The following is a 15,192-nucleotide window of genomic DNA, read 5'->3' as shown; positions in this document are numbered from 1 at the left end:
GAAGAGGACAGAAAGACAACAGACAACAGGAACTGCTACTCCCGGCCAGGGAGACCTGCTGAGACAGGAGACATACATGTTAATGATGCAATACTGTTATTGGGGGGGGGGGGGGGGGGGGGGGGGGGGGGGGGGATAAAAGAGAGAGTTAAAGAGAGAGAGAAAGAAGCTCAGTGTATCAGGAAATGCCCCTCAGCAGTCTAAACCTATAGCAGCATAACTAAGGGATGCTAACCATCCCTAGCTATAGGACTTATCAAAAAGATAAGTCTTCAGCCTAGTCTTAAAGGTGGGGAGGGTGTCTGCTTCCCTAACACTAACTGGGAGCTTATTCCATAAGAGAGGGGCCTGATAACCAAAGGCTCTGCCTCCTGCTCGGCTCTTTGAGACTCTAGGAACCACAAGTAAGCCTGCAGTCTGCGAACGAAGTACTCTGCTTGTATAATAAGCTCAAACTATCAGTTCAGGTCCTTTCTGGTCCAAATAAAACAAATTCCCATTTGTTAGGTTCTCTCTGTGATTCAGACCCCCATCCTGAGCAAGCGCAAGCATGGGATGATTCAGGACAAGACAGAGGGATAAACGAGCATCACAACTTTTAAGCAGGGAAACCGGTTGACAAAGAAGAAGAGAAATACAAGTTAAATATGCTGTTATGTCCCGGCTCGCTATGGGTGAACTAAAGCGTGCCAGATGGAATTGGAGTTTTTGGGAAAGTGATGGCAGCTGTAACATATGCCAACAGTATCATATATAGCTGAAAGGTCTACATACAAAGTATGCTTTAGTCACCAAAATCCACTACCTGACTGGCTGCTAGGAATAAGATGTGAAAGTTTCAGTGGTAGAGTGTGTTTTTTAATAAAAGCCAAAGACAGGTTTTTCATTTTTTTTCTCCAATGTCAGAAACAATCACTGCTTTTTCTGTGTGTTTACCAACTTTTGCTGTAACAGAATAAAGATGAAAGTTAAGGCAGGAAAAAGAATCAATATAGCTCATTTTGTTTTGATAATTACTAATACATAGGACACAGAGTTTGTGGGGACAATTATTTAATCTCTGGACACTGCTCATGCTTTGGTTGCCAGTAACAGTAATTTCAACTCACACCACCATGTCCTGGTGGTCACATGGCCCTCTTGATTAAATGAATGGAAAGTTTTGTGGCTCCATTGGTGAGAGCCAAGTGGAGAGCATCTGGCTGAGTAAGATATTGCTGCATCATTTCGCCACTAGTTTATGGCAGCCTCTTGACACCCAGATAAATAGTGGCGCCGTTGCGTCGTCCTCTGTCCTCCTACTTTTAGTCAAATAACCTTGATTGCAAAAGGCTTTCCATTCTGGCAACTTATTCTCTCTGCTTACACACAAACACTCAGAGGACGAATTTAAGCTCGGGACATGTTACAAAATGAAATACAACTTCGAGAGCAGAGCACATCATGCACTTTTGTAATGTTTTGTTCCGGCTGTTTCCCATGAGGATGTGCTTCATGGTGTGAAAAAAAACCCCTCTAATATTAATGGGGATTAACTTCAATTACACACATTTAGTACAATTGATTTGAATGCTTATTATTATTATTTTTTTCCACACAAAATATTTATGTTGTCTGACTTCACAGTTTACTTAATGCTGAACCTCTTATGAACACATTGAGGCGTAATAAGCGCTGCTATAATTCCCTCTTATGAAAATGAGGCTTACAGAATGCTCTGACTCAGTGTTCAGAAGCATTGCCGTTCTAGATGACTGCTTTATTTGTGCTGCCAAGCCCCATCAGACAGATGGAAAGCCCCATTTACCTGCAGAATTACCCAGAACTCTGAAAGACAGCCTTCGTTGCACCCTGTTGTTTTTCCATGGTGCGCCCTGTGACTAAAACCACAAACCCAAATAAACATGCTCTTACCACTGCTGCTCCCAACATCTGGTGCTGTGAACAGGCCTCTTTGCAAATGGCACGTCTCATGGTGCTCTGTGATTTCATGGTTGCTGCAGGATCATCCCAAACACAGGCGCACCTTCACTGTCACAGATATCACTCAATCATGGAGTGGTGCCAGGATTCAAATTGTATTACTGTCACAGTACAAAGAACAATGGAGCTTTTGCATCAATAGTAGGATTAGCTTCACATTCCCCATGTTGAAGCACCACCTGACTGGGACTGGGTGCGATAACAGGTAGGAAACAGTGCAGCTTTATCCTCTTCCTTGTAATTCTATGGTATTTTGTATTGATCCAGGATATTTTCCTTGTCATTGTTGCAGTGCATGGACTAACTTTTTATGGCATCTCAGCAGGGATGTGAGTAGAGGAAAGAGTGATTAGGGAGATTATGTGTCGGCCAGGTGAAACTTGCAACTTTTGGATTTTACAGCCAACGTCCAGATCGTAGCAAAATTTAAATAAAACACATACTTCCTTTGCCATGTCAATAACCTACTTTATGTATCAGTATCAGATCATTTCTCGTACAAATAGATTACCAGTTATTGTTTTTGTTGTCAGAGCCTCATTTATATAATGAAGTGACAGCAATCTTAAATTCTGTTTTAACCCCACAATCAAGGAATACATAACACAAAAATGGGTTTTTGCTGCATGAAACACACTGGATTTTATTGCAGTCATTTTACAAAGAACCTTTAGGTCAGATAAAATGCAAAACAAAACAAAAAAACACACACACATTCAGTATTCAAAGATACTCTGGAGTACATCAGTCATCTGTTTCTCTGTTGGTTTGTGTTTGTTCAAATGCTGCAGTGGCCAGCATCCAGAGACTTCCTGCCGTGTCTGTGATGACTGACATCAACTTCCCCATGAAAGGTCGTAAAGGCATGGTCGACTGGGCCAGGAACTCAGAAGATAAAGTGGTCATCCCAAAGGGCCTCTTTGTTTCCCAGTCAGCAGGTATGTGACTCAACATACACACAGGATATAACACAGCTGCATGTGCAACTTTCTGCTGTAGTCAGAGCTGCAAAGATATTCTTAATGTGTAAACTGTATTTATCCTAAAGAGAAATATACATCTTAAACCTCAGAATTAAAACCTAAATTAATATTCCCAGCACTTCAGCTTGAAAATATAAATGTAGGATTGATGTACAACAAATATCTAATGAAAGATTCAACACCAGATGATGGAAAATAAATATGTAGACAGCTCAGCAGAAGTGAGATTACTTTACTTGAACTGATTTGTCTGCAGACTGAAAAGACTGAACTTTTAAAAAAAGAAGCTTTTTCTGCTTGCCAGAGGTCGTTCAGTCATCAGTTCAGCATTAATGGCATTCCTTCAAACTCTGCATTTGCCACTTCATATCTCAATCCACAACAAGAACATTTTGTTAATTCGTGTTATTGGTGTTTCTTGAGATGTAGCAGAGATAGAAAATAAATAAATACATAAATAAAAAAAAAACAAGGGACTGATTCAGCATGTGTGCAGTTTGCTTAATCCTAGCAGTTGCAAGAATCTGATTCGCTGGGAGACTTTTTTTTCTTTTACTTCTTTTAAATCTTGTAAGAGGAACTATCTCTTTGGAAAATATATTTTCCTAAAGTGAGCAGTATAACATGTGTTAGCACTACAAATTAGCAGATTTTACATTGAGCATACTTACTGTTCTGAACTCAAGAAGAGAATTTGAAAATATTGCAACAGACTCCACCAGTACGGCTCATTTTATAAAAAGTTGTCCAACCTGGAAAAATGTAGAAGCTACTTTGACTGGTGTTTCACTTCCTCCTTCAGATATGGAAGGATCCCCTGTCTTCATTCTGGGAACTGTCCTTTACAAGACTCTTGGACTTATGCTACCTTCACCAAAGTAAGACCAGCATTTCTCCTTGTCTTTACTTTCCAGCCAACTGGATGCAGATGTATCCATTTAGCTGCTGTTGTAGATCAAGTTTTAAATCAACAGACTGGGGTGACCCTGAATTGTCCTATTTTAGAGACATGAAATAAAGTTTTAAATATTTAGAATTCATCTTCTTGTGTCCTTCCCAAAGAAAGTTAGAGGTTTGTTTTGACTCTAATTTAAAAAAAAAAAAACATACTTAATGTAGAATGGAGTACACAGTTAATTAAAAATTACATTAGTGTCTGGAAAAGCAGTGGGATGGCCCGAAGAGTGACCTGGTGTCAGCTCCAAGTCTACAAGTCCCTGGCACAGACATTCAAGGACAAAGCGGTCATTCTAAGCAAAGCCAGGCCAGCTGTCACAGGTGGAGCAGCAGCTCTCTGTGAAAGTGTGAACACCAGCTAATAACGGGACACTGAAGCCTGCCCTCTAACCAGACTAACATGAGGACAAGCTTATTGAGTGGGGGCTATAGACTTGATCATTTTGCCTTTGGCAGATTTAAAAAAAAAAAATTTCTGCAGTAAATGTCAGACATCTTTAAGTGTATTCTGTGTGGAGCAATTTGCTCCATTGATTCCCATTTTGAAATAAGTGGAGAAAACTGACTTGCAGCAAAACGTCAAACAAAGAATATTTTCAACTAAAGTGGTGCTGAGAGGAGAGTGGGCCGCAGCAGTTCCAGCTCCACTTTCCTTTTTGTAGCTGACAGCTTTCTTCTTCCTGGAAAATGGTCGCAGATTTTTCAGCTCGATCCAGAAACATAAATATTACATCATGCCTTAAAAGCGTATGATAAAAACAAACCTCTTGTTTATTTCAGGAAAGCTTTGTACTCTCTTTTCTGGTCTGCCTGGCTGGTTTGAACAACATAACTGGCAGACATGGTGTGTAGGTGCTCTGATGTGTAATTACACAGCTTTTAAAGCTCCCTTATTATCCGTTGCTCAATATTTGGGTCACTATTAAAATCTGAAGATCCCAGAGAAAATATATTTGAGAAGATCAATTGTTTGATTTTTTTTACCCTGAATTCTACAACACAGACAAATATGTGCTCAAAATCCTCCATAAAACACAAAATTAAGGTTTAATGCGAAATTAACTCATTGACTTTACACCCTAGCCTAATTTTTAGGTTGTAATTCTAACTGATGAAGATGAATATGACTTATATTTTTATTGCAGTCAGTGTAACATATGTAAAGATACAGTCTATAAGATGCTAACATACTTAAGCTTCTAAACTAAACACAAAGTTGTACAATGTTTTGCTGGGAAAAAGTTAGGAAATGACACCTGTTTTCTGGTTCCTGTGTTTGTTTCAGGAACCACACAGTTGTGAACTCCAAGGTTATTGCTGTGACTGTGAGACCCGAACCCAAGGCAACTGAGTCCCACCTGGAGATTGAACTTGCTCACCTCGCTAATGTAAGCACTACAGCTTGTATAACCTTTTGAAAAGCTCTGAACGAACTTTTGAACCCTTCAGAAAGAGTTTGCGTGTGTTGACAGCATGTTCTACAAAAACCACAGCGCCTATCGCCTCCCTTTAGGAGACACACAATGGTGGTTAATTGGCTCGATAATTAATTTGCGAGCACCCGGTGTCAGAAGCTGCGTTCAGATAATTACGAGGACAATCCCTTTTTATGATCCAGACCTTTTTATTCATGTTAGAGATAAAGTGCATGTAAATCTGAGCTTGTCAGCAAGTGTGTCCCACAGCAAATGCCTGTGATAGCTCAGACCATGCTGTAAATTAGTTTCTGTGTCATCCATGAAACAAGTTTTCAAAAGATCCACACAGAAGGACAAATTAATGACGATAAAGTTGAGATGATAATGAGAATGATCGGTTGTCAACATAATTAATTAAACTATTGTACTTTTCCTGCTTTCCAGGGTACAACAAACCCTTACTGTGCTCTGTGGGATAACACCGTAATGTAAGTGGGCATTTTCTTTCACTGTTGTTACTTCATTTTTTGTTTTGGGATTTTTTTTTATTTTTTTTTTACAATTCTCTGTGGACTGATCCACAGAAGCAGATCAAATACTAAATATGCATTATGATATCATTGCCATCCCTGGAAAAGACCTGCTATACTTTGAACACATGTAAATACAAGATTATTTTGCTGAGACTCGCATGTATCCTGATCTGAGGTTTTTTTTTTTTTTGTAAATCAGCTTTGAGGAATTTTTCCATTTCTGTTGGACAGTGTTCCTGAAGGTGCATAGCTGCAGTGTTACTGTGTGGCAAATGTCTCTCCTTCAACTCCTTAATATGAGTCACTCATGACTCACAGATTTACCCCTGTGAAATCACAGTCCTACAGGCATAAAATTCTGTACTTCAGCAATGCTATTTAGTTTATCTTTAAAGAGTATCTTATTAAAAACCACTCATCATATATCTGATTTTATTATTATTATTATTATTATTATTATTATTATTATTATTATTATTATTATTACAAGTATGCGTAGCTAGATATTTCAGACAGGTTAAATAGAACATCACAACATGATTCACCAGGCTGCCACTCAGAAATGCCGTTGCATCTTGTAACATTCCAGTTAATTAAAACATCATAAAATAAGTTGAATAATTGAGTGGTGTTGAACTTGTACATTTATAATCTAATTCCTGTTTGTCTTGCAAACGTTGCTTTTAGTTTTTTTTTCTACTTGGGCTTTTTTATTTTCTTGCATTTGTCATTTTATGGCTTTAAGGTCACATTTTTATACTGCTGAGTTCTTTTTGTATCTCTGCAGACACCTGCATTCATGTCACAGTAGCAATCCCACTCAAACGTAATCTTTTATCCACATTTTGTTTATGAAATGTGATCATGATATATGCCAAAAGACAATTATTTTGCTTATTACTCTCAACAAGAAAAGAAAAAAAGCTGATTGTCATAGATTTTGTACAAAGGGACTGAGTCAGAGCAGAAGAGGTTAGCTGGGCTGCCTGAGAGCTGGAATTGTCTAAAGCTGGAGAATTAAGGTGAACGGAAACATAAACGGATTGGTAGATGGTAACAGGAAGGCAGGTGAATTGCCTAAAAAGTCAGTGACATGGGTCAGGCTTATAAATGCTTGCTGTTGTGGGCAGTCACAAAACATCTGCAGAAGACCTTCAGATGAGATTAAAAAAAAAAAAAAGTGATTTTATCCTGGGAGTAGTCGATGAGCAGGATATAGGGGCAGAGTGCAAGACATTCAGAAAACTCATCCAAAAGTCATGTCTGTCCCTGTAGCCCATCTCAAGACATGTATGTGTCATGTTTTCCTTTGCCCTGGCGAAAACAACACATCCGTTTATGCACACTAAACTGATGAACATGAATTAGAAACACATGTTCAGCATCACTCAACAGGAGGTCAGGTCCTCCAAAGCCACTGACCATAAAAGTGCTCTGAGAGGAATCTTTGGATTGCTTTACAAATGGTATCACTGAGGTGGTCAATGGAAGAGGACAGATGGGTCAGTGTGCAACTCTGGGCTGGAATACATGACATGAAAGCTGGTGGTCCAAGCCTGAGGTCCAGAAAATACAATTTGGGTGAATATAAGTAGGTGTATGGTGGAGAGCAAAGGCAATGAAATACTCTGCTGAAGACTGAGGCAGAAATCTCAAAAATGGCACAATGATGACTGTGTGACATTTCTGTGCAACGACATGAACAAGATCTCTATAGTAAGGACAGCCAAGTGAGCAATATGCAGATGGTGAAAGTCAAGTACACAGTTTTCACATCCTGTAGAAGAAAGAAAGATTAGGGCAACAGTGCTGAATGTGGCAAAGTCCTTCTGCTCATGCTTTCTTTGGATGTGCTGTAAACACAGAGAGAATGGCAGTTCTGCACATTTTGTTCAGTTTCTGACAAGTTGCTGGCTTTGTCCTCCAACTGAAGAACCACTGATACGAGCAGCTACCGGGACTGAAAACATAATGTTGTAAAAGTCAGTCTGTTATGAAGGTTTGTCTGTGGGAATCAGGATTTGTTCTTGTAAAGCCATAACTCTCCAATATCAGGTTGTTCTCATTAAATCAGTCCTATTTAGGGTATGATTTTATTTGTGCAAAACACAGCTACTGTGGATGAGCCAGTTTAGTCAACAGCTCATGAGCTCATTAACTTTTCTTTGAAACTGCATGTGAATTGTGTTTGGTTTGTCCTCTATCATAGTATTTGAGGGCAACTAGTCTATTTTTGAACAGCAAAGATACAACTAGGACAACTCTGCTCCATTCTGTCTCTGATTCCACAAACCATATGTTTAATACCAGCATTTTTCTGATATACACAAAGTCATTTTAATCAGAGCAGTGCTGAATGGCTCCATGGGATTATAATCATCTTTATTTCAAACATTTGGCTCTTTCTATTACCCAGTTGCCACTCTCACGACACATTCAGGGGGCAATGTACCATCTGTCAAACATGTTAGTTCAAACCAAATGAGTGCACTCACAGTAACAATTAACAGAGGAAAGTGCTCACAAGTGGAGAAGTGAGGTGCCGATACAGAGCATGTGAGTACTCAGTGGAACAATGCACTAGTTTCATTAGTTGAGGCTCGAAGATTTACATAACTGTAAAACGGATTTTGATGCTCAGACATAAACTAAAAAAAATACATAAATTTAGCATACAATAAATGTATAATTTGCACAGATGAAAAAAGACCTTTTTTTCCCAGTTATCCAATAACTGTTTATATTTTGTACATCGTTATTGTCTGTACAAGCCAACAGGATGCTAATTGTATTTTTAACAGAGTTTAAATCCCTTCATCAAAATCATCTATGTTTTGAAGTAGAAGGATATTGTTAGTTCCATATTTTTTTCTGCACATAACCCTTACATCCCTGTACATATCAAATCATAAATAAATCCAGAAAACAGGATTTCTTCAGCATATATTTATTTATTCATTTATTTATTTATTTATTCACTCATTTAGTTATTTATTTATTTATTTTTTGAAAAAGAAAAGGTGGTAAACATCAATTATATGGAGAAAATAAATATGACGGCAAACCAGTAACTTTCAAAACAATGTGTTGAAAAAAATCTATCCCTCCACAGATTTGATTTTGTGACTTTTTTCATAAAACTAATAGTTTTTACAATAAATATTGTATTATACTGAATGTTGATACTGCAGTGAATCAAACAATTCTTAAAATTGGATTAGTTGGAATAGTTTACTTCATTACTTTGAATTCTATAGCTTTGGAAATTATGATCCTATTTATTTAGTTTTGTTACCTCAAAATTAAGCAGTTTTGTTGTTTTTAAACCTGAAAACAAACTACAGAACAACATTACAGATGAGCTTTGGTCTTTTGAATTTTTTTTTTTTAACTGGAAATATTAAAAACTCTGAAAGCTATAAGGCTCAGTTTCTATACCACTTGGTCCAATTCAGGGTATGAAGGATGCTTGAGCCTATCGAGAGGCAGGGTACACCCTGGACAGGTTGCCAGTTCATCACAGAGCTATTTATAAGCAGTGCATGGAAAATTAGAGGGGTGATCCATGTGTATCTCCTTTCAGATTTTCCAGCAGGCTCTGACAAGAGTTTAAAACAACCAAGAGACAAGGACAGTCTTTATCAGTTAAAAAAAAAAAAAAAAACTAGAACATTGAACTACCTCAGTATATGTACTTCCTTCAGAATCAGAGCCTATTAATCATTTATATGTGAAGGTGTGAAAGCAGCTGTCACAGCTTCAGGTTCTCCAAACATCTGGAGAGCCTGGATTTGAGCCAAGCAGGCCACAACAAACCCTGCCCACTGCTGCACAGTATAACCACACAAAGTTCTTCTGGAAAAGCAGAGAAGAGTTTCTTGGCCTCAGTTTCATATTCTTCATATTGCTTTTTTTTTTTTAAGTTTAATAAAAACAAGAAAAGAGTACTTTCCAATTTGACACAAAGACATAAATGACTGCATTGCCATTTAGTAAGTGTAAAATCAAAACACACTTTGTAACTGCAAAGATGAATCAGTCATCAATGAGACTGCTAGTTATAGTTGGTAGATGACATTTTCTTTAGCGAGTTGTTGTAAAACTGAGATGTGATACGTACACATCCACTTTAGCTTTCAACTAAAGTTGTGTTTTATCTGAAGTTTTAGTCTCTGAAGTCTCAAAGTGCTATCTAATGCTTCCCATTTTGATGTCAAAGTATTTTGACATTTCCACATCAACACTTGTCAAGCGTGTTTAGCAAATTGACCTACTCAAGAGACATCTTTACTCCACACTCTTGATCGGATGTAGTCCCAGGGACCCATGTGGAAAGATTTTCTCCCTCTCTCTATCTCTAACTTGCAGTTTCTAGTTGTAAACTATGTATGATGAGACATAAAGTGTCTTTATCTCTAGTCTGGTTGTGCACTTTGAGGTAATCTCTGTATACATAAAAAGAATGGCAGTTTCCAGGATAAGTAACAACGTGGGTGATGTTTAAAATAATACTCAGCGTCACTCTGATGGAGATGCAAACACAAACTATACATTAGTCTCCACTGGGAGGGCTTGTTGTATTTCTGTATGTCAGGGCATCGAACGAGTGCCGGTACATGTTAGCTGTACATGTTCCAAGCTTGGTACTCTGGTGCTACATGAATTATGGGTCTATGATTGGATTTTTATTTTTTTATTGTTTATTTTTTACCTCGATCGGTGTTTGCTGTCACATACTTCAAAGTAAAATGTACATGATAGTACAGGAATCTGATTTTTCAGGCACTGCTGTATGCAAACATGCAGTTTTTCACACACCTTTGTTGCACAGCCAGACAAGATATCATTCATAATGAAGTATTGAAAGCACTGAAGTACTGAAGCGCATTGAACTTTCCTCTAGCAGATTCAAGCTTTTTGTTCTCTTCCTTGTCTGCTGCAATTTGGTGAGTTTTACCTTTCCTGGAATTAATAGGCCTTTTCCAGCTACATAGAAACATGTATTCATGTTTCTTTGCCCATTCAGTTTGCTCATTTAATGTGGCCCGACGGGCTGATATAAATTGCCCATCATCAAGAGATCCAAGATGGATGAAATAATTTCCTGGCAATGCCTCTCCACCTTCCTCTGCCTGTCGTTGTGTGTCAGTCTGTCTAAAATTGCCTCAAGTACATAGCCTTGGGCGCTCTTCAAGCCCCCATCTCATTGCCTGGATAATCTAATGTGGGCATGCAAGGAATGCAAAGAGGTTTGAGAAAGATATGCACGGTATAGCGAGCGATGCTCATAAGCCGTCTGGCATGTGAGCACTGCTAAAGAGCTGCAGATTGGTTTGGTCATTTAGTCTTTAAAGCTGCACTACCCTGTTTAGTTTGACAGTTATAAGCTTCACTGTCTGACTCGTGCATGAAATGTAATGACTTGATGTCGAGGTGAAACAAGATGACTGTAGGAACTCAGTTTAAGTCATGCAAAGATCTCGGATGAGCAGGATTTCTTACTCTCTTTTTGTTTATTAACATCCAAGAATTCTTCTTAGCTTTTAATGTAGCTCTGCTGTCACTTATGTTTGACTTGAATATGTAAAAGTAGGCGTATGATTGAGTTCTGTCACACATTTGAAGTCCTGTAAGTTTGGATGGAAATATGTCAATATATCACTGCAGAGGCAGAAAGTGGTCAGCAAAGGGTATAAGATGAATGTCAAGTCATCAGCTCCAGCGGCTTAGCATCAACACTGACACTTTCTCTTGGGGGCATTTTATATTCTAGGGCCACTAAGTCCTGATAAGGTCAAACAACACATCAAACGTGGCGTACTGAAATCCCCAGCCAGTGATTGTTCTCCCGTCAGCATCTCCCACTAGCACAAAGGCAAAATAAGTCAAAAGTTAGGAACAGATCGTATTGAAGATTGAATCCTCACCAGGGGAATGGTGGCATCTTTGATATATATAAAAAATATAAAGATGAAAAAACATCAAATAAGTCCGTCTGGATAGAACATTTCCATCTGAATGTGATTATTTTCAGGCTTCTCATAGGCTGATACGTGTCAGCGTGACACAAGGAACAGCATGTTTTCTCTGAATTATTTTTAAAGCTCAGGCCAAATAATAAACTTGTTTTCCATTATACTGTTAAAAGGAAAACATTATTATAACCATTCATCCATTTTCTTAACTGTTTAGTCCAATTCAGGGTCGTGGGAAGCTGGAGTCTATCCCAGCAGTCATTGGGCGAGATTCAGGGTACACCCGGGTGTAGCGGAATAGCCTCTACAAATTATGAATTTATTAATTACCTCGGAGCACCACTCATCACCTTTAATTAACTTAAAATTCAGGCGGATGAGACACCTGAAATAAACTCAATTCAATAAACAGTCTCACTTCAAAGGAGTAAATCCTAAGAACGAATGAACCAGAAATCGTGCATTCAGAAATTATGACAATAACGGATGAATTGATTATACATATTTATTTACAATGATGGTAAACATACAGCAGTGAAAATGAGCAATGATGGAGAGATGTTATTGGTGAGATGGTATGATGAATTTGTCAACATGGAATTTCATTTATAACATTAATAAAGAACGCTGAGATTAATTAAATGAGATGGAGCAGGAAGAAACTGGTTGGAATTAAGCAAATAAATCGGGATGATTATCTTACTTAAATCTTTGACAAGAACGTGTTCAATAATTCTAAATTTGGATAAGAATTCGAATTTAATTATTTAATTAGAATTGGATGTACTGGTTTGGGACATCACAAATGTCAGAGCGCTATCAGATCCTACTTTGAACGCTGAATCCGGAGTGTGGGTCGAAGCGGGTGGTTGGTCCCCTATTTGGCGCGTTTCCGGGGGAATTGGATCCCTGGAGCGTCAGAAGATGTAGGTCTACGCAGCTACTCTGGCCTTCTGGATCCGTTCAGCGGAGTTCCAGAGCGGTGTGATGATGATCCAGATTGTCCCAAAAATAGATAGTTCCAGATTTTACGTGTAAAGACGTAATGGAAAAAGTTGGAGCTACGGTTCTAGTTAATTACTGATCTCAGGAAAAATACTGGTTACAAATAAACACTTGTTGTACTTTCTCCCGTTCGGAAGAACGGAGAGGTAAAAACTTATAATGAAATAACAAAAAGAAAAAGAAGACAAAAGGCTAAAGAACTAAACAGAGGACAAAAGAAAAGCAGAAACTTTAAGAGGAGACGAAAAAGCTCTGGAGGAGAAAAAGCTAGGAAGTTGGTCTGCCAGTCTAATTTAAACAGACCCGCCTTTCGAACTTCCAGCCAATCATGAGTTGCTTCTGTCAGAGGCTGACCAACCTTATCCAATCAGGTCAGCTCTAGTTCCTTCCCTCTGCATCTCATTAATGTGAACAGGATACTTTCAATTCCTTGCTTTGTCTGCCGCAATACACTTCAAATCACATTCTTTCAGAGTTATGCAGATTCCTCGTTTGCTGGGGAAGGAAAGCATTTTATAGTATTACTTTCACACATGAAAAGATTGGCTACATGTAATTTTTATTAAAGGTGGATTAATTAATTGTCATGACTCGTCCTCATTGGGTGATCCTAAAAAGAAAACTCACATTTTATTCATTCACATTAGTAACTTAAGAGAAGTCTGAAGCTTGGAAAACATAATCAACAATTATTTACTGCAGTGTTTATGATTAATGTGTGTGTGTGATCAGTTCAAAGAATTAAATCACATATCAAGATAAAATAATGGAAAAGAAGAAATTCAACCAAAACAATTAACCACAGTCTTTTAGACTAAGTTAGATCAGTTCCTTCAATTGGGGAAAGAAGTTTGGATTCCTTCTGTCTCCTTCTCCGTCAGGGGAGGGGTTGTTCTGGCGCCATGGAGTCTCGTCTTTTGGCTTAGAAGTGTCATTTCTGACCAGAACCAGGGTTTGGTCAGATGCGACTCTCGGCATTTCCCCCGACCTGCGACCATAAATTGTTAGATGTGCTTTAATCCTTTGTGTTGACACAGCTGCATTCTGTAGGGAGTAAAGGTGTAAATCTCTGAGTGTCACCACGCCTCTTGGGTCAAATGGTCACTCTCTCTTCGTCCTGTGTGGACCAATCTTACTGCAGAGAAAGAAATACAACTATTGTTTAATCCAGTCGAATGTTTTTAATCCTGGGAGGCCAAGATCACTACACGGGACAGGTCACCAGTCCATCACAGGATAACATTATGCTTAGAAATTAATTTGAAGAAAAGTACTCCTCTGTTTGTTGATACGGCTGCATTTCTCTGTGGTGGCTTAAAGTGGCACCGTGTAATCTGACTATAAAAATGTGTTTCTAACTCATTGTGATGATACACTGACATACGCCGCAATATCCTGAGGCTACGAAATCCCACCTCACAATGTTTTTCTTCGCTGTCAAAGCTCAGTAGTGCGGCTTTAAACTGATACCAGTCTGAGCTGACATGAAACATCTGTCGATGAAAACAAGTCTGACAGTTTTTTTTTTAACCATTTAAAACAATTTCTAAGCTACTGTTTTACAGCAAATTCACAAATGTAGGGTTTAAAGTTTCTGCTGTTTCTCTGCTTCTAAAGACATCTTTATTTCACACACACTGGTCTTTAGCCATTGTATTGACAATGCTGCTTAGTCTTTTCATTACAAGTCAGCCACTGGCTTTTCATATGCATGCATCAGCTGTTCACGCTGACACAGTCACAAGTGAGTTAGGAATTTAAGCAGTGAGGGGAGGGATGTGGCATGGGGTCATTTATGGCTCTTCTGCTGTGCACAGACAGCCCGGAGCACTGGTTGGCCCTGCTTGGATATTTGCAACTGGCTCCAAGGTCCCCTCCAGGAATAATAAATTTCCCTGCCATATTGATCAAATGACGAAGCAGGATTGCCTTGCACAGCACTGTTCACACAAATCAACAGGCAGCACGCTGTCCTTAAGTCAGTGGCATGCATCTTGTTTAGCCCTTTTTTTTCATAAAAGGATGGCGGGGAAAGAAAGGACAGCCTGGTGTCTTAGTCAAAGGACAACAGGTGTTTCTTGAGTGTGACGCGTCTCTGCCTGTCAGGATACAGCTGCGCGGTCACGCTCAGCTTTTGTGTAAATAAAGTTTAAAAAACCAAACACGTAGCCGGTGATGATTTCTTTTCTTTTTTTTTTTTTTCTTTTTTCCTTTTGCTGTTTTTTATTAAAACAAAAAAACGACTTCATGAGGGTTGCCAAAAAAAAAAAAAAGAAAAAAAAAGAAAAAAAATGTAAAAAGACGCTTCTTTTATTTCCTCCTACTAGAAGCTGAGACT

The 15,192-nt window shown here is 38.6% G+C and overlaps 1 protein-coding gene across 1 annotated transcript in view; it reads left to right on the top strand.

Moving 5' to 3' along the window:
- The window catches only part of adgrb3 (adhesion G protein-coupled receptor B3), a gene marked incomplete at both ends in the record, with an annotated part of 105,112 nt that overhangs the window by 70,705 nt on the left and 19,215 nt on the right, over positions 1-15,192 (top strand). Inside the window, 4 exons of the mRNA XM_079248922.1 lie at positions 2,775-2,921; positions 3,769-3,844; positions 5,209-5,311; positions 5,786-5,829. Of these exons, the coding sequence (XP_079105048.1) occupies positions 2,775-2,921; positions 3,769-3,844; positions 5,209-5,311; positions 5,786-5,829 (370 nt within the window). The remainder of the gene's footprint in view (positions 1-2,774; positions 2,922-3,768; positions 3,845-5,208; positions 5,312-5,785; positions 5,830-15,192) is intronic.

Source organism: Telmatherina bonti (genome assembly GCF_933228915.1).
Source record: "Telmatherina bonti genome assembly, chromosome: 11".
NCBI lineage: Eukaryota > Metazoa > Chordata > Actinopteri > Atheriniformes > Telmatherinidae > Telmatherina > Telmatherina bonti.
The sequence above is the reverse complement of the archived record's forward strand: the minus strand, read 5'-3'. Positions and strand labels throughout refer to the sequence as shown.